Here is a 17934-nt window from a genome sequence, read left to right on the forward strand (position 1 = left end):
CGTGAGGTCCCATTCAGCCTTGGTCCACCCCGATAAAGGGACGGTGAAGAACCAGAAACGCGCAAAAGAGCACAATAAACATGATTAAAAGTGGGGACAGCCTCCACTCGGGGAAATAACACGACAGCAATGACCATTTTTCATCCAAAGAATAAAGGAGCCAGGGATAACACACCCCAGTGCAGGCGGCATCCTGACAACAGCACAGGGTGCACTGCCCAGTGGAGGAGAGGAGCCCGAGAGCCCGTCACATCTGCCGACATGCGACTTCCACACACTCTGCCACGGCACTCAAGGCCCACACCACGATGCCTCGCACGTCTCTTCCCAGGGCATCACTCGCCTGATTCCATTCCTTCCACAATGGCCAGAGGCATGACCGGACTCCGAAGACAGCTAAGGTGGGCAAAGCCTGCTCTGCGCTGGGAGAGCTGACAGGAGGTGAGTGTGCTGTGGTGCAACCCACCTGCGTGTCAGGACACACCGCAATGACAAGGGATCCAGGCCGGGACAAAGACACCAGTGCGCGATGACACATCCTGTTCTGAGCTGGATGTCCCCGCCCACACTCCCCCCTGCTGTCATGTGTGACGCATCAGGGGGCTCCCTCGCCTTCCAGCTTCAGAAGGCCTGGAGGGGACAAGAGGGCAAGAGAAGAAGGAAGTGGTTGCCCTGCCAGCTCCCTCCCAGGGCCAGCAGCCCCACCAGAGGACTGGCCCTCAGGCCGCCTGTTCCATTGGCTCTGGCAATGCCTCCCCTCCTCTCTGCAGGTTGGCAGCCATGCTATGACTGGTCAACTTTCTAAGGTAAGAAAGAGAATCTGAGAATGGCTCTTAAATCCTTGAGTTTGTGACAAGCTGGGCACCATGCTAAAGGGGGGCTCCGCACCACTCTGTGGTTTCCCACGCCTGCCCTGAGCCATACAGCACTGCCTGATCACCCCTCCCAGGGCTGTTCCACATGAAGTGACCAGGGGACGTGCCTGGACTCTAATATAAACCTCCCCCTCCCCCAGTGGACTAGTATAAATCAGGCAAACTCGAGGCACACGTGAGCACAGACAGCCTGTCTCATTAGTGAATGGTTACTCACAGTCCCCGCCCCCAGGTCTATACAGCAAGATCGGAGTAGCCAGAGCAGGTGATCTAAAGCTACTTGGTTATAGGGAGCCAAAGAATTTCATTTCAAGGTGGAAAATGTTACTTTTCCTCATTTGTTTGATTAGATGTCTGAGGATAGAAAATAATTTGATAAGATTTGTAAATTCTCAAGTTTATGACAGCTGGGCTAGGCATTTCTCCTCTAGAAATGAACTAAAATAATTTCTCTTCATTTGGATTAAAAAAGTTTAAATCGCTTGAGATTATTTCAAACTACGTGTTGAGCCTGTGTTTGGTATTCTAGGGCACACAAAATAAAAGTTCCTATATTAGGAAAGCTACCCCTGCCCACGGCTTACCTAACACAGGAATATTACACTTTTAGACCTTTCATAACTGTGCCCCTCGGGTGCTGGTGTGGACTAGGACAGAGGGCACTAACCTGGCTTGGATGATCTGATTCTGTGACTACTTATGTTACTGGGTAAGTCACCTAACCACTTCCAGACCCACTTTCTTCATGTGTGCAGTGGAATTAGACTACTCACTTAGTTCTTCATTGAGGAGTGGGGGTTGGGTGCTATGAATCCTCTGAAACAATATATAACATTGTGTACGTGCATAAGTGCATTTCTCTGGGTAAAGAGGCTGCTGAAATTAAATGGCTGGAACCCATTCAACTAGGATTTCTCACAATAATGTTTATGATTCTACAGGCAGAGAGAGTTCAGGCGCCCTGGGTGAATTCATCTTTAAAGGCAGTATTTCACTATAGATCAACATTTAGCCTCACTTAGTGGTTTCTTTCACACACATATGCACACACGTATTCATAATGTACTTTCCATTAAACTCTGTGCTATTAATTAACATGGCACAGCAGGCTGTGTGTCACACTGTTACCTGCATGTTCACTTACAAAACGAAGACAGTTCTGAAATAAAACAAATATCTACCTGCAAAACCTAATCCTGCATGTCCATCAGGAGGGTACCTTTATCATGAAGACCTGCTCCCAGAGAATAAGCCAAAGGCCACTTTCAAAATTATATTAAGAAAATGATCCAAAAGACTTGCTTTGTGCCAACACGAACTCCACCACATTGGGAGCGGAAATTATATTTTCCAGCAATTAATTAATCAATGCAAAAAGTAACTATACAGATTATATACAAGAAATTAAGGATATTCAGAAAAGAAAACTCTTTCCTAAGCACAAACAGTTCAATGTCTGGGATTTCTGTGTGAACAGTCAAGAAAAGGGTAAATTGGGAAAACAGACGACTCACTTCCAAGAGCTTCAGCTCCTGCACACAGCTGTGCAGCAGCTCTAGGGCGCGCTGAGCCACCTCCCACGGCCTCTGCAGGAAGAGGAGCAGGGTGCACTGGCGAGCAAACAGGTAACTGCGCAGATCTAATAGGGTAGCTTCTTGCCTCTGTATCAATTCACGCTTCTCCATATCTATGGGCTTTCGAAGGGTCAATCCATTCCAGCTCTTCACCGGCTGGCAGAAAAAAGTCAGCCAGTTGGCACCATCTAAACAAACACACATCATGAAAGGCTGACGACAGGTCCCTTCACCTCACTGAGATGCTGGAGGGACTGTGGGACCTCAGGGACCGGCGGGCAGCTCATCACCCAGTGACTCCCTGAGCTCCGGCCCGCCCCTTCCGGTTGACATGGAACCAGTCTTGGGATGCGGGGATGGGGTCCTTACAAGCACCGTACTCAGGACTTGTCACTTGACAGTGAGCACAGGGTAACATGACCTAGGCACAGGCTCCATCGTACCATGCCACAAGGTGGTGACAGGTGGGGAAGCAGTCAGACTGGGCTGAGGGGTGAGGGAGCCGTGGGCTCTGTGGTCAGTCAGCTCTGAGGGAAGGCACGAGGCCTGGGCTGGAGCGGGTCTCCTGGGGCCGGAGGGCAGCCTGCTCATGGGGCCACACATGTCTTTTTGTCTTCCTTGTCTCCACTCTTTTCCTTACTCAACTGTCTCTATCTCAATGATGCCAACTACCTGAGTCCTGCTCCTAGAGAAAAGGATGTTAAGCAAAGGAAGATGGAGTACAGGAAGTAGAGAGGAAAATTCTTGCTTGTCAAAAATTTCCAACAATGCTCTCAATTTAAACTTATAACCCCAAGACTCAAATATGACCTTAAAATAAACATAAGAAACTATAATAACAAGTCATTCAAACTCTATTAAAAAATCTTAATCTATTTTTCTCACTCCAAAAGAGAGGTGTTAGAACCATTTTGTTCTACGTTCATGTCAGGAAGCAACTCGATAATGGGCATCTGACACTACTGAGTATCTGCAGTGCCAATTGCAACCCAAAGCATCCTTTGCTGACTTACACTTATACTCAGAGCTGTTAGAGTGCACCCTAAGTGTGGTGCCTAGTCAGACCCTTGGAGTCCCAACACCAGCAAGTCCCTCTGCCAGTTCTGGTCCTTACCACCAGGATTCTCCTGGCTCACGCCATCTTCCCTTCGGGCTTTGTGCGAAGGCCACCTGCTCAGAGAGCCTTCCTGGACTGTTCAGCCTAAAACTGAACAGCACTCACCACCACCTTCTCCCCTCCCTGTGTCCTTTCTGCAGCCTGCACTTATTCCTGCCTGTCTGCGAGTTAAATATTCCTCTTTCTGTGCCTCATTTCATTCTGATCCCTGCTGCATTGGAAATAGTGCTTGGTACTGAGTGGATACTCAGCAAGTGTCTATGAAACGAAGGAACAAAAATAAACAATCGTATCAGTCAGCTGCAGAACTTACTTTTGGATTTTAAATGGCACCAAGTTTATTTTAAAACTGAGAGAACAAAGAAATTATATAAAATATAATGTAAGAAATACGTAAGATATTTAAAAAATATACATGGATAATATATCTAAAATACAAGAAATGCAATTTTATCTCTTCTAAATTTTTTTATTTAATTAGTAAATACTTTGCTTTGGTTGTGTTTACATTGTGTCTTGGCAAAATAAGAGATTCAAAGCTGAACTTAATAAAAACTGGCTGGGAATAGGAGTCACGTGACACTGCATCATCCTTTCCAGAGCCACGGTGGTCATGGCTCTAGTGCAGGGGTGGGCAAACTTTTTGACTCGAGGGCCACAATGGGTTCTTAAACTGGACCGGAGGGCCAGAACCAAAGACTGGATGGAGTGTTTGTGTGAACTAATATAAATTCAAAGTAAACATCATTACATAAAAGGGTACGATCTTTTTTTTCCTTAGTTTTATTCATTTCAAACGGGCCGAATCCGGCCGGTGGGCCGTAGTTTGCCCACGGCTGCTCTAGTGGCTGCCCTGGGGCCGCTCATCCCAAGGGTTTTCTAGCAGACACTATGGGTCCCCGAAATCACTCCTTTCATTGGACTTCATAACAAGAGTTCTCTCTGAAAAAAACAAACAAAAAACCCCGCCACCCAACAAAGATAGTTCTCTCTGAAAAAAAACAAACAAAAGAAAAGCCACCACCCAACAAAAATGTCTATTACAGCCCAGCTTGTGGTGGCAAGAGCAGAAAACACCCAAATGGCCAGCACCAAGGGACGGCTGGATAAACTAACGAATCCACACTACAAAGCATCACGCAGCTATGAATGCAAATAACTTAGAATTTCAGCTGTTACCCTGGAGAAATGCCTGCGATGGGCTGTTAATAAGAACAAGCTATAGACAAATATCTACAGATTTAATGCTATTTCCATCAAAATAAATTATCAACCAAAAAAACTGTGAGGACAATTATAACCTTCATAAATGGTTTGACAGTGCTACTTTTGTGCTTTTAAAAGAATTTAAGAAATTATCTGAAAGTTTAGAGGAAAAATGAACACCCATCACAATGGTGTCATATAAAACGCACTGCAATGAGCATTCAAATATCACAAAGATGACCTCTCAACAGAAGCAAAGATCCCACCCTCACGCTAGCAAGGAGGCACAGAATCAGAAGTGTCACTAGCCAGCTGTCAGTTGTAAAAACGACACTTTACACCTGAAAAACAACTTCGTAAATGCTTTTGTTACTTAGGAGTCATCTAAAAGTGAAAGTGACTAATTCTTAATTCTCATTTCATTCCTACTGAAACCATGAGAATATATCCATATAATTTACAATGACACAGATGCTTTCATCATTTTGTGAATGAGTGGCAGCTTCCAGACAACTTAAACTGGGGAAACTGTGCTGAGAAGAGGATCTGCACCTAAAGGGTCACCACTCACCGCCGGCACCGAAGTTGACCACATACTGAGAGAACAGGGCGTCCAGCTCGTCGTACTGCACCAGGGCGTCTTCAAACTGCTGCAGCATCTCAAACACAAAGGCAAGTTCCTCCTGTTCACCAGAGTTTTAAAAAAGCAAAAGCCTAAATCAGTATTTTGAAACACTATGTAGCTACTGAAGATTGTAACAGAGAGAAGCATGCAGCGTTATGAACAATGCTTGTGCTACGCTAAGTAAAAACCAGTTTAATGACATGTCAATGACATTTATGCAGGCAGAGAGGAGACTGGAATGAAACCAGAGAAGGCCAAGGTGAGTTCTGACTCTCCATGACTAATCAGCAGCACAGGACACCACAGTCAACTCTTGTCCCGGGCATTCCCCTTGCCATCCCAGATACAAGTTTTTCACTAGAATCTTCCACATGGACCTTCTCCATTTATTCATTTAGCCAGCTATTTATTTACATCTATGCAGCCTCATGGGTATGAACTTCATTGCATGGGTCATTATTTATCTGGCACAAATGGTTCAGCTATGTTCTTCTGCTGGACCTCCAACCTTTCTTGTGCACTTCCTTACTTGCCGATCTATAGATATTCCAGGTCCCTGCCCCAACCCTGGAATCAACCACTTCTACAAGGAGCTCCAGCACCTTTTAGTGGAAAATGGAGTTTAGAAACCAAGATCTGGCACAAGATGTGCTTATTGCTACTGAGGTGTCATCTTTCCTAGGCCCTGTCAGAAGGCAGAGCAAGTAAGTACATATACTAACCCTCACAACACACACCTGTATGTCTGAATGAACCCAACAATCTACCCATCCATCCACCCACCCACCCACCCACTCACCTACCCATCCACCATACTGTGGGTTCACATTGATACCTCAGATTCTAATCCAACACCACTGGGTTCAAGGACAAGGCCATTTCATAAAAGGCTAAATGTCAAACTCTGAAGCTCCAGGGAGCTGCTGATATAATTACTCAGGATACCATCTCTGGACAGAAACATCTGTTAGCTACTATATTGTCTCTTCATTTAAAAAACGATGCCAATAAGACTTAACCCAAGAGAGCTGCCTTATTTAGAAGGAAGGGAGGGAGAGAAGGGAGAGGGTGGGAGGGAGGGAACAGGGAGAGAAGGAAATTGTCCAGTTCTACCATTAGTCAAATACCTGAACCATGAAATATTCACAAAAGCTCCAGCCTGGCTCAGTCCTCTTCTCCCTCAAGGTTCTCATGTCATCCTCAAACTTGCCTAGGTTTTTGGTAAAAGACATAAGAAGCAATGTCCTGAGTTTGGTCAGGAAGGCATTCCAGGATTCCTGAGTTCGAGAAGAGTCCTTCAAGGGGTCATTGAGCACAACACACCTGCAGAGACAGGAGCGGACTATCTGGAAAATACTCTCCAAGCACAGCATTACTGCTCCATTCTTCCTTCCAGTGAGTTCCTCTCTCCCCTTCCTTTCTTCCCTCCCTCCCTCCTTCCTTTATTCCTTCTTTACTGGTGAGTCAGTCCCTGCAACAGAGTGACCACCAAGGCTTGGCGGTCCCAGTTACAGTTTGTGAAGGAGATGAAGTCAGCATTCTATAACTTCTGTCTTTAAGGAATCCTGCTGCACACAAGAATATCAAGACTCCTTGAAGCCCTTGCTGTGCTGACGCCCGTTATTATCAATAATGGGGGCCCACCACGTGGTCCCTCCCTGGGCCAGAGGGCCTCTCCACTGGGGGTTACTGTGTACAGGTTTCACCTGCCAGACCAGGAACTCCACCAGGCGGGACCTGGTTCTGTTTTCAGCACCCCCATCACATGCTCAAGTGTCAGGCACACCACAGTCACGCAGAGTAAACATTTATCACTACCCGAAGCCAGTAATCTATATCATCCCAGTATCAGCCCAATGAGGTAAAATTAAAGATACTTACCTGTCACTCTGTTTATTACAAAAATCATTTCTTATTTTGTCCACAATAGAAGTTCGAGGAAGGATGTTGGTTTTGTTTTTTTTCTTGGCATCATTTTCAACTACCACTATTAACCAGTCCACAGAGCTATGAGCTTTCAGAACATTCTGCCACTTCGTAAGGTCATCTTTTACTGTTGCTTTATACACTTCAGTATCCTAAAAATAAATATGTCATTGTGAAAGCAAGTTAATCCATCCCTTTCATTTATATGGCAAAACGTGTCTAATAACAGGGAATACAGCAGCCATGGCACTTTCCAGTCCCGGGATGGGGACACTCCAGGAGACACCCAGTACCGAGCCACTCCTGCAGGTCTCTGGGCAGGCTCAGTACCTATCCTCTGAGTAATCCCCAAACACTTGGGACCCTGAGGGAAGATCTTCCAATGTCACAGAGGAATAGACTGTGAGTCAGACAGTTCAGGAAGTTCCCACAGTGACACAGTCAGTTGGGACTTCAAAACCCAGGCCTGCATGGCCAAAGGCCCTGTGCCCAAGCACTGCAGGAATCCCATCCACACATGTGCCTGGATGGGGGAGGCAGGAGGTTCCTCCCGCTGCAGGCTGCCTGCCATCACTGTAGGCCCTTTAGAAAATGCAATTTAAGGGGGGAAAACACACCTCATTCATAATGACCACAAAAATCATATCCAACAATAAAAATACAAGACTTTCGTGAAAAAACATTGTAACACATTATTAAAGGATATAAAAAAGGTAGAAAGAAGGCAGAAACAAACCATGTTCCCAGACAAAAAGATTCATAATTACTAATTCCTCTCAAATTAATCTACAACTTATTCAAGGCAATCACAATCAAACCCTCTGCAGTCTTTCCTTTTTTCTTTTCAGTGACCTGCTGTTCCAGTGACCTGTTGCTTTGTAACAAACCATACAATATATAATGGTCCAGAACATGTGTTCTGCTCACCAACCCACAACCTAGAGCAGTGATGGCGAACCTTTTGAGCTCGGCGTGTCAGCATTTTGAAAAACCCTAACTTAACTCTGGTGTCACATATAGAAATTTTTTGATATTTGCAACCACAGTAAAACAAAGACTTATATTTTTGATATTTATTTTATATATTTAAATGCCATTTAACAAAGAAAAATCAACCAAAAAAATGAGTTCACGTGTCACCTCTGACATGCGTGTCATAGGTTCGCCATCACTGACCTAGAGACTTGGTGGATAGCCCATCTGCGCCCCCTGGTGTCAGCTGTGGGGTTTGAAGGCTGGAACTTGTAGGCCAGGACCTGGTGAGATCAGGGCTGCACCTCCAGATGCCTTCTCATGGAGTCACTTGATTACCTCACAGAATGATGGCTGGGCTCTAAGAGAAAGCATCCTAAGAGGACCTGGCAGAAGGTATTTAGCTTTTATGACTTGAAAAAATCAACAGCCTTTGTATACACAAAAAACTAAAATATATAATGAGAGAGAAAACCCCATTTACAATAGCAACAAAAAAGTAAAATACTTAGAAATAAAGTTAACAAAAAACGTTTAAAATCTATTTAGAAGAAAAGTAGAAAACACTCTGAAAGGCACATAAGTAGACCTGCACACATGGAAAGACATCCGTTGTTCTGGGTTAGAACAGCTCAATATCATCAAGATGTTAGATCTGCATGTGGTTATTTATAAACTTCATATGATCCCAATGAAAATACCAAGAAGCTTTGGTCTGGAGCTAAGGAACTTGATACTAATGTTCACGTGGAAAATCAAATAGGCAAGAGCAACCAGGAACACACGTTGTTAAAGACGAACCTCAAGGGGGACTAGCCTAAGCGGATAGGAACAACATGTTCCGTCAGTCTAGGAAAGTGTAAACTGCAAATTGCTGAACTCTTCTTAGAAGATGAGTTTCTAACTATAGTGTAGTGTTCATAGCAACCGTGAAACTATGTTACGCATATTGTAGGACTGAGCCCAGAGCCGATGTGTTCATGGTGTCGAGAACCAAGGTGAATATAAACATGAAATGGGTAAGGCCAGAAAGAGCCCTGCAGGGTCAGGCTAAAATCTGAGCCATCAGTAGCAACCGTAGGCTCTACAGAAATGTCCTTTCTTAGCAATGTCTAAAAAAGGGCATAAAGCAGGGGCACTCCACAGTGGCAAAGGAAGAAATGGCTGATTCCAGTACAACGGTAGCAAAAGTACAAGAACCTAAAATATCTTATTGTCCCAGAAAGTTAGAAATGCTCAGAAGGACATAGGAGCCATTTGAAGTGACCCTGGCTGGCCAAATCTGGGACCATTTGAACCTCAAATAAGTAAGGCTAACTGGCTGTAAAGCATTAAATTACACAAAATCCATGCAGACTCTCTCCTGGAGTAGAGCACTGGCTGATAAATTTGGGGGAGTGGTGTTTGCAACCCTTGGTAAAGGCTGGCTCAGGAAGAGTCACCAGTGGGGATGGCATCTCGGTGCAAACACTGGATAAGGAGAAGGGTACTCCCAGGGCCATACGGTGCTCCCAGGAATGGCTTATTAGTTGCAAGGGGAAAACAAGTAGAGCGTGAAGAAACCAGACAACTCCTTGACCACCAATCAAACCTGACATTACCACTGAGGGGCTGGAGAGAGCCGTTACCAGGCCTGGGCAGCCATCTCCAGGCCTCTCACAAGGCTGGCCCTTGGCTAGCGCCTGGGAATGTGGACTTCGGGAGGGTTCCCACCACATGTGAGAGGGCTTCCCTGGGCCTAAAGCGTTTGTGTAGACACTATGGCTGTGCTGGAACCTACTCTCTCTCTGCGAGGCCAGAGTTTTCATACATGCCAGGCAGAGGTGCCACATGACCAGCCCCAATAAAAACCCTGGGTGCTGAGTCTCTGATGAGCTAACAGATGACATCTCACACGTGTTGCTGGACAAAAGCAAAAGGTGTATGGGGTTAAGCCCACAAAAACCAGGCATGAGCTTTGAGTTATTTCTCATTAAAATTACAAAAACTGCTTCTGCACCCTCAGATTCAGGTTGAAATGTCATAATATGCAATGACTTACGTGTTTTGTTTATTGCTAAATGTTTGCTTTATTAGACAAAAAGAAATGACCCACAAAATTTTCTATTAGTTCATGAGAGGAGAATTTTGTTAAGAATAAGAAGTTTCTCTCTGGATTAATAAATATACAACTGCCAAGTACAAGTGAACGCCAACAGCAGCAGGGCTCACTCACTGGGTGGGCAACCCCGGAAGCCCTTTGTCAGGCCCTAGTCATGAGGAAGCTCCCAGTGCCCAGGCCCTCAGAAAGTACACACACCAGCAAGGGAAAACAAGGATTATCTACTATGGTGGTGAACAGAGAAGGTTATGAAAACCAAACTAAAAGTAAATATTAAAAATACCTAGTGGCCACTGGGGCACAGAGAGATGCCTCACAGAATTTGGGACACAGGAAGGAAGACTGCAATGGGTGATTACCATGAGGGCAACACACTGGACCAGAGCAGAAAGATGCAACAAAGCCATACATCTGGCTGATGAATGGAGAAAAGACAACACCAAAATAAAGGGTGCACCAGAAAGTACATATGAAAAATTGTAACTGTCTGAAAAAAACACCTAGACCCGTGGATTCTTAACCACATTCCAAGACATCCCCCACCCCCAAGTGAATACTTACACAGCACTCTGTCCAATAAATATGAAGGAAGGGGAACGTAAGCAGAGCTTTGTTTCCTTCTTTGGGCAGCAACTCCTCTTTGAACTGCACAAAGTTAGATTCTAGGTGAATCATCTTGGGAGCCCGGCCATAGGATCTATAAACAATTTGTAAAGTCACAGAAAAACAACTGAAGTATGTTCAGCAGAAAGAGGAAAATCAACAAGAATTTAATTATTTATTTTTCTTTTTTTTTTAATTGATTTTTTAGAGAGAGACAGATGAAGGGGCAAAAAATTCTGTTCCACTTATCCATGCACTCATTGAATGACTCTTGTATGTGCCCTGACCGGGAATTGAACATGGAATCTTGGCATATCAGAACAATTCTCTAACTAACTGAGCTACCTGGCCAGGGCAAAAATTTAATCACTTCTATGAGTTCAGAAGTACATACAGACTATTAATCCAATAGGAGTCTTCCAAAATAATTCTAAAAATCATTTTAAACACAATTCACAGTTATACATCAAAGGTCTCTGTCCATAAAACCTATTTTACTCAATGAACTTGCAAGCACAAGAATATGCTATCTAACCAGGGCTATTTGCAACAATACAGACTTCTGAGAAAAATGGACCTGACTACTTCATCTGTAAGTCACTATATAAAAGAAAAGTTTCCCAAATGTCAAAAGTGCAGTCTGAAACTATGAAAGCTAATACTATTGTCACCTGTGTTATCCAGAAAAGAGAACCGTGGGTGAAAGAGAACCGGTTTTGTTTGCAGAGCACAAATAAAACCATGGTAACCACCCTCCTCCCTTTTCTCAGCACAAGAGGAAAGAACAAGGAAACCCCATCGCGTACAAATATCTAACCTAAGGTTATCAGAAGATATGGGTGCTATTTTGTTATATTTCTAAAAATAAATTATGCCATATGTGTCTTTATTCCAAACCTTATTTTCCACCTCTTGAGGCTGTGTCTCCAATCTGAAGAGCATCCCTGCTTCGAGCTGACACCAACCGTGTTGAATGTGACCATGCTCACACCTGAATTTGTCTATATCCTATTTGCAGGCTATTTTTTTCTGTCTTTTGTAAGGGGAATCAAGTTCTCTTTTTCTATCTTAACCGTCTACTCCTATTCTGCTGTTGCTTACATTTTTATTTTTAACTAGTGGCCCAGTGCACGAATTCATGCACATTGAAAGGAAATTAATTAAAAGAAATATTTTAATATCACTATTTGCCCTTTCTCTATAATAGAATTGTCAACCAAGTTCACCATCAAAAATGACAAATTGAAACACACATGTGCAATTGGCACCAGAGAGAGCTTTATAAATAATAGATAAACTTGCTTAATTAGACCTGCTTTCTGATTTAGCTAAACTTTCTCCAGCACAGTAAAGCACCCCAACTTCTCCTTCAGGTAATTGTCAGCAACACAACAGTAAATATCAACATGAAGCAGATTATTATTGTAGATCACGCAGGGAGAACAAAGCATAGAATATTTAACTGCAGCAGTGTTTGACTACATTCTGCACAGTGAGAAAACCTGAAGTCATTTTCAAGGTCCACCATTTCTTACTTCTTTTCAGTCCGGTCAAGTTTCTAAGTTTTCTAAATCTCCATTTTCTGGCTAATGAAAAGAAAATAGGATTCCACCAAATCTCCTACCTACCTACTCCAGGACTTCTGTGAGGATCAAATGAGATGAGGCATGGGAAAATGCTTCACAGACATTTGATTAAAGTGTAACATTTTCCACCTGGCTATAAAGCAAGTCTGTTCCTGAGCTGAAGAAACTGCAAGGAGGCTAGTCGCTAGAGAGAGGAAGCAGGGCACTGCTATGTGACATCATTACCTGGTGCCCACAGCCATCGTTCCCGGGCTGGGCTGGGCTGGGCTGTGGGCGGCATTTTGCGCCATGGGGTCTTGGCAGCTTCGGCTGCGATTTGGTGGGCTGTTGCTCTGGGTGGTGGCGGGGTTCATCTGCCCCCTGGTGGTCAGTGTACGTCATAGGTCAGACGGTCAGACGCTTAGCATATTAGCCTTTTATATATATAGACTAGAGGCCCGGTGCACAAAAATTTGTGCACTCGGGGGGGGGGGGGGCGGTCCCCCAGCCCGGCCTGTGCCCTCTCACAGTCTGGGACCCCTTGGGAGATAACGACCTGCTGGCGTAGGCCTGCTCCCGGGTGGCAGAGGGCAGGCCCAATCCCTAGGTGCAGCCCCTGGTCAGGCTCAGAGCAGGGCCGATTGGGGAGTTGGGGCGCCGCCCCGTCATGCACAGAGCAGGGCGGATCGGGAGGTTGCAATGCCACCCTCAGTCATGCTCAGGATAGACTGATTGGGGGGTTGGGGCACCGCCCCCTGTTACACTAAAGGCAGGGTCAATGGGGAGGTTGCGGCGCCACCCCCTGTCACGCACAGAGCAGGGCCAATCAGGGGGTTGGGGTGCTGCCCCCTGTCACTCACAGAGCAGGGCCAATCAGGGGGTTGGGGCGCTGCCCCCTGTCACTAACAGAGCAGGGTCCATCAGGGGGGTTGGGGCGCTGCCCCCTGTCACTCACAGAGCAGGGCCCATCAGGGGGTTGAGGAGCTCCCCGCTGTCACTCAGAGTAGGGCCGATAGGGGAGCTGGGACACCGCCTCCTGTCACACACAGAGCAGGGCGGATCAGGGGGTTGGGGCACTGCACCCTGTCACACTCAGGGCAGGGCCAATGGGGAGGTTATGGCTCTACCCTGTCACACACAGAGCAAGGCCCCTGGAGGGGGATTGGGGCGCCACCCTCTATTACCCACAGAACAGGGCCAATCAGGGGGTTGAGGCGCCACCACTGTCACACTCAGGGCAGGGCCAATGGAGAGGTTATGGTTCTACCCTGTCACACACAGAGCAGGGCCGGTCAGGGGGTTGGTGTGCTGCACCCTGTCAAACACAGAGCCGCAGGGCAATCAGGGGGATTGGGGAGCTCCCCACCATCAGGCACAGAGCAGGGCTGATCAGGAGGTTTGGGCGCTGCCCCGTCACGCTGATCCCAGTGCCGGGAGCCTCGCTGCTCCACTGATCCCAGTGCCGGGAGGCATATTACCCTTTTACTATATAGAATAGAGGCCTGGTGCACGGGTGGGGGCCGGCTGGTTTGCCCTGAAGGGTGTCCTGGATCAGGGTGGGGGTCCCCACTGGGGTGCCTGGCCAGGCTGGCTGAGGGGCTGAGGGCTGTTTTCCTGCTGGCAGTTGACTAAAAGCTTCCAACTGCTCCTTGTTTTCTTTTTTTATTCTGGGCCAGCTTTAGCTCTGAGGCCTCGCTGCTGAAAACATGGATACAATGTTGCAGTCCGGGGCTGACTGACAGCCGGTTTTGTTTAGCTTCTTATTTGCAACATAGTAATAGTTGCTTAGAGTTGCAGTTGAGAGGCCAGCAGCGGCAGGCGGGGAACGTTGGAGTTCGCAGTCCCTGGTGGAAGCAAGCCTCCCTGGACGCTTCAGTGCATGGCTGCCGGCCGCCATTTTGGCTGACAGTTAATTTGCATAAGGATACACTGATTAGCCAATGGGAAGGGTAGCGGTCGTACGCCAATTACCATGTTTCTCTTTTATTAGTGTAGATATGCATAAACTTATATTTTCTTTCAAAGACTTAAGTCAACATGTATCTTCCTTGAATGAGACAAGAAAGACAGCACGCGCCTCTCTTTTTTCCACATATCTGAAACTTTAGATTTTTTTTCATTTTTAAAAGAATTGATACCTTAACTTTAGGAAAATATTTTATGACTTGTTTGCTGGCATCTGCTCCCTTCACCTTGTAAATTTTGAGTTCATTTTTCTTCTTGAGACATCCTTTAATTATTTCAGACAGAGTGGTAAAGTTTCTGATCATATATGTCTAAAAATGTTATTATTTATTGCACTGTTTTCTAACTATTTCCATGTCCTGGTAAGCAGTGAGTAGAATATTTGAATGGCACTCTGGAGTAACACATATGGCTGTGCGCAGCTAGATGTGACAGGGCCCCTAGCCATCCTGGGCCCCAGCTGGGCCCCAAGGCTAAAAGGAACAAAATCTCTTAGCACCCTGTCTCATCTGGGCACCCGCACGCACACACACACACACACAAGTGCAGGTACCTACCCCATCCTCTCTGCCTCACCTACATAGTAGTCTCCTACAGCTGCTCCGATGCAGTTTTTCCTCTTGCACAAGTGCTAGGTTCAAAGGTATTTTCCCTCAGTTCTTTGAGAAGACTGTTCTTAAGTGTACTATTTTATGCTGCATTTCAAATGTTGAGAGACTGCAAATTTGGTTTCCTTTTTCTCCATTTTCTTCACATAGCTTTCTGTTTGCTTTGTTTTACTTTTATTCTGCTCGCCTTTCAGCAGGTTCTGATCACTTCTGGGAAAATCTTGATGTTAGTTCTCCAAATATTGCCTGTTTTCCATTCTCTGTTCTCTCCTCTGAAGCACCTATTAGCTGTCTGTCCATCCTCCTGCTCTTCTTCCACTTCCCTATGGCTCTACCACAAGTATTGGTTGCCCATATGCCGTGTGCCCCTTATTACTAAGTGTAGGAGCATGGTTCACTAATGAGCCAAGTAATAACACTGTGCTTGCAGTAGCTTTAGAATGTAACTTTTCTTTTTCTTGGCATTTTTATTTTCTTAAGCTCCCAGTGTCACCATTTGTAAATCTTCCAAAGCTCTCCAACAGAACTGTAAACCCTCCGAGTGCTACCCACACAGTCAGGCATCAGGGATTCTATTGGTTCCTTTTCCCTGGTGACATCTCCCAGGAGCACAGTCTTACTGCTCCAATCAGGTCCTAAATTTGATGAAGCACCTCCTCCCAAGATTTTCTAAAACAGGGAGTGTGGTAGCCTTATCCTTGGGCCACCCAGTTTCTCCCGGATGAATTCTCTCCTCTCTTGCCTGGGGAGCATGGATGTGGCACAGAGTTCTTGGTTCTCAACTGTACCCCGTTCAGATTTAGACATGCTGATTTTAGAATGGCACTTCTCCCAACTTTTTGCAGTGCCTCATATCCAAGGGTCTGGAGCTTCATGTCCATAGAAAGACTCCCCCCCACTCCAGGGTCCTGCAGGGCAGACAACTGTGGTCACTTCTGCGCATGCACACACACACACAGGCAGGCATGCATGCAGACACAGGACTGTGGGGGCCCTGCATCCAACTGCTCCCTGCCCATGCCCTCTGCCACTATCCTTTCCAGCCTGGTCTTGCCCTCGCCTATCAAGGCCTGACACCTGTCAGGGACTTGCCTGTTCCTCAGGGAGTCTCCTCTGCAGACACATAGGGCTCAGCTGTCTCTCCCAATTCCTCCATCTCTCTTCCTTCCAAAAGGTGCCCAAAAAGGTGTCCACAACTCTTTGATGCCATCATCTCCACCCCCTTTCTCAGTCTTTGTGCATTTATGCCTTTTTAGTCCTTTTTCTCATTTAATGTTTCAGGAAGGTAAAGAGATGAATACATATATTAAATCTATGTAGTTTCTCTACTTCATTTTCCCCCCTCATAACTCTCTTTATTGTTTCATGGACACACTTTTTTTCTTTTATCTTTCTGAGTGTTTAAATAATGTATACTTATTTGAAATCCTTTTTAAATTACTCCATTTCTTTAGACATTAAATTCCTCCACTAGCTGAATGAAATGTTTTCTCTTGTTCATGGCACTAGGACTCCTCAGAAGCAGAGCAATCTACATATTTAAAAAGCTAATATGCAAAGTGTCTCCTCGGGAGTTCGACTGGGAGTTCAATCGCCCACTATGACGTGCGTTGACCATGAGGGAGCGGCACGGAACATGGGAGGCGACCAGCAGCAGTGGGAGCGAGGGAAGGGGGAGGTGGGGAGGCAGGGAATCTGATCCGCCCTGATTGCTGGCCAGGTCTAGGGACCCTACCCGTCCACGAATTTTGTACACTGGGCCTCTAGTTTTTTCATAAGAGAATTCTCCCACATTCTGTATATTATTTATATCAAATGTTAGTGATTAAGCACATTCCTGTAACACAATAATTGGGCACAAAAATTAGACTAGATTCAATAGCGAACTTGGGTAAGTCATCCTCAGAAAGCCACACTAATTCTTCATGGTAAAAATTGGTAGTCAGAAATGAATAATGTAGCAATAATCAGAATTATATGAGCACGAATAACAACAGGAAATTTTTATCCACATTGTTCAAATCAGATTACCTATGTTAACAAATTAAAATCCAAACACTTTCTAAAAATAATACCTTACCAGAAATAATCCAAAACCAAGTATTTCCTTTGAACAAGTCATTAAATAAGCAATTACAACAGGGCAGCTGGGGTGGCTGATGTGGTTTCTGTCCTAATTTAAAAAAAAAAAAAACATCTTTCTGTACGCTTTCTCATCCTTAAGGAAGAGCATGAGAAGGAGCTCAGGGTGGACAGAGGTGTTTATGAGAGTGCAGATAAAGGCCTATCTTCTGCCTTAATGTGGAGTCTGAGTGAGTGCCCGTCTCCTCTCCAAAGCGCCTATGCTTTTAAGATATTCTGATGAACCCTGAGGAATCAGAAATCATTCCTGTAAAGGCAGGCCTCTAACTCAAAAGAACTGTCTTATTTCTTCCATCCTATGACTCATTAAGAAAATCCATCTATTTCTTAAGGAGGAAGGCCCACAGTTGTGATGCTACTCAGTTTCTCCACAGTGCACTGTAGGACTCAGGCTTTAACTTTTACTACCTCACTTGTTCACACAGATGTCTAAAAGTGAAAGAGGGAGATACAGCCAAAAAACAAACACATCATACCTTCTCCATTCCATCGGTTCTCTCGGCAGCTGCTGTGAAAGTGTTGGGTAAATAGAGGTAAATAAATTCTGATCTCCAGCACCTACAACAGGAATAAAGAGAAATCCAGTTAGGACATTTTTAGGTAAATATAGGCAAAACAGGCTCTAAAATGTATTAAATTAGTAATTTTAGACTAT

The 17934-nt window shown here is 45.2% G+C and overlaps 1 protein-coding gene across 3 annotated transcripts in view; it reads right to left on the bottom strand.

Moving 5' to 3' along the window:
- Window positions 1–17934, bottom strand: part of TRAPPC10 (trafficking protein particle complex subunit 10) — a 78650-nt gene that overhangs the window by 43126 nt on the left and 17590 nt on the right. The window contains exons 2-7 of one of the 3 annotated variants that reach the window (XM_070407097.1): window positions 17756–17837; window positions 10958–11093; window positions 7279–7475; window positions 6525–6720; window positions 5344–5455; window positions 2390–2637 (exon numbers count right to left, since the gene is read on the bottom strand). In XM_070407097.1, coding sequence (XP_070263198.1) covers window positions 2390–2637; window positions 5344–5455; window positions 6525–6720; window positions 7279–7475; window positions 10958–11093; window positions 17756–17837 — 971 coding nt within the window. Of the gene's footprint in view, window positions 1–2389; window positions 2638–5343; window positions 5456–6524; window positions 6721–7278; window positions 7476–10957; window positions 11127–17755; window positions 17838–17934 lie in introns of those variants that run through there. The other 2 variants (XM_070407096.1, XM_070407098.1) reach the window with 2 other exon arrangements.

This window comes from Myotis yumanensis, unplaced genomic scaffold, assembly GCF_028538775.1.
Source record: "Myotis yumanensis isolate MYYU_CA2020_CCGP unplaced genomic scaffold, mMyoYum1.0.hap1 SCAF_2, whole genome shotgun sequence".
Taxonomy (NCBI): Eukaryota; Metazoa; Chordata; class Mammalia; order Chiroptera; family Vespertilionidae; genus Myotis; species Myotis yumanensis.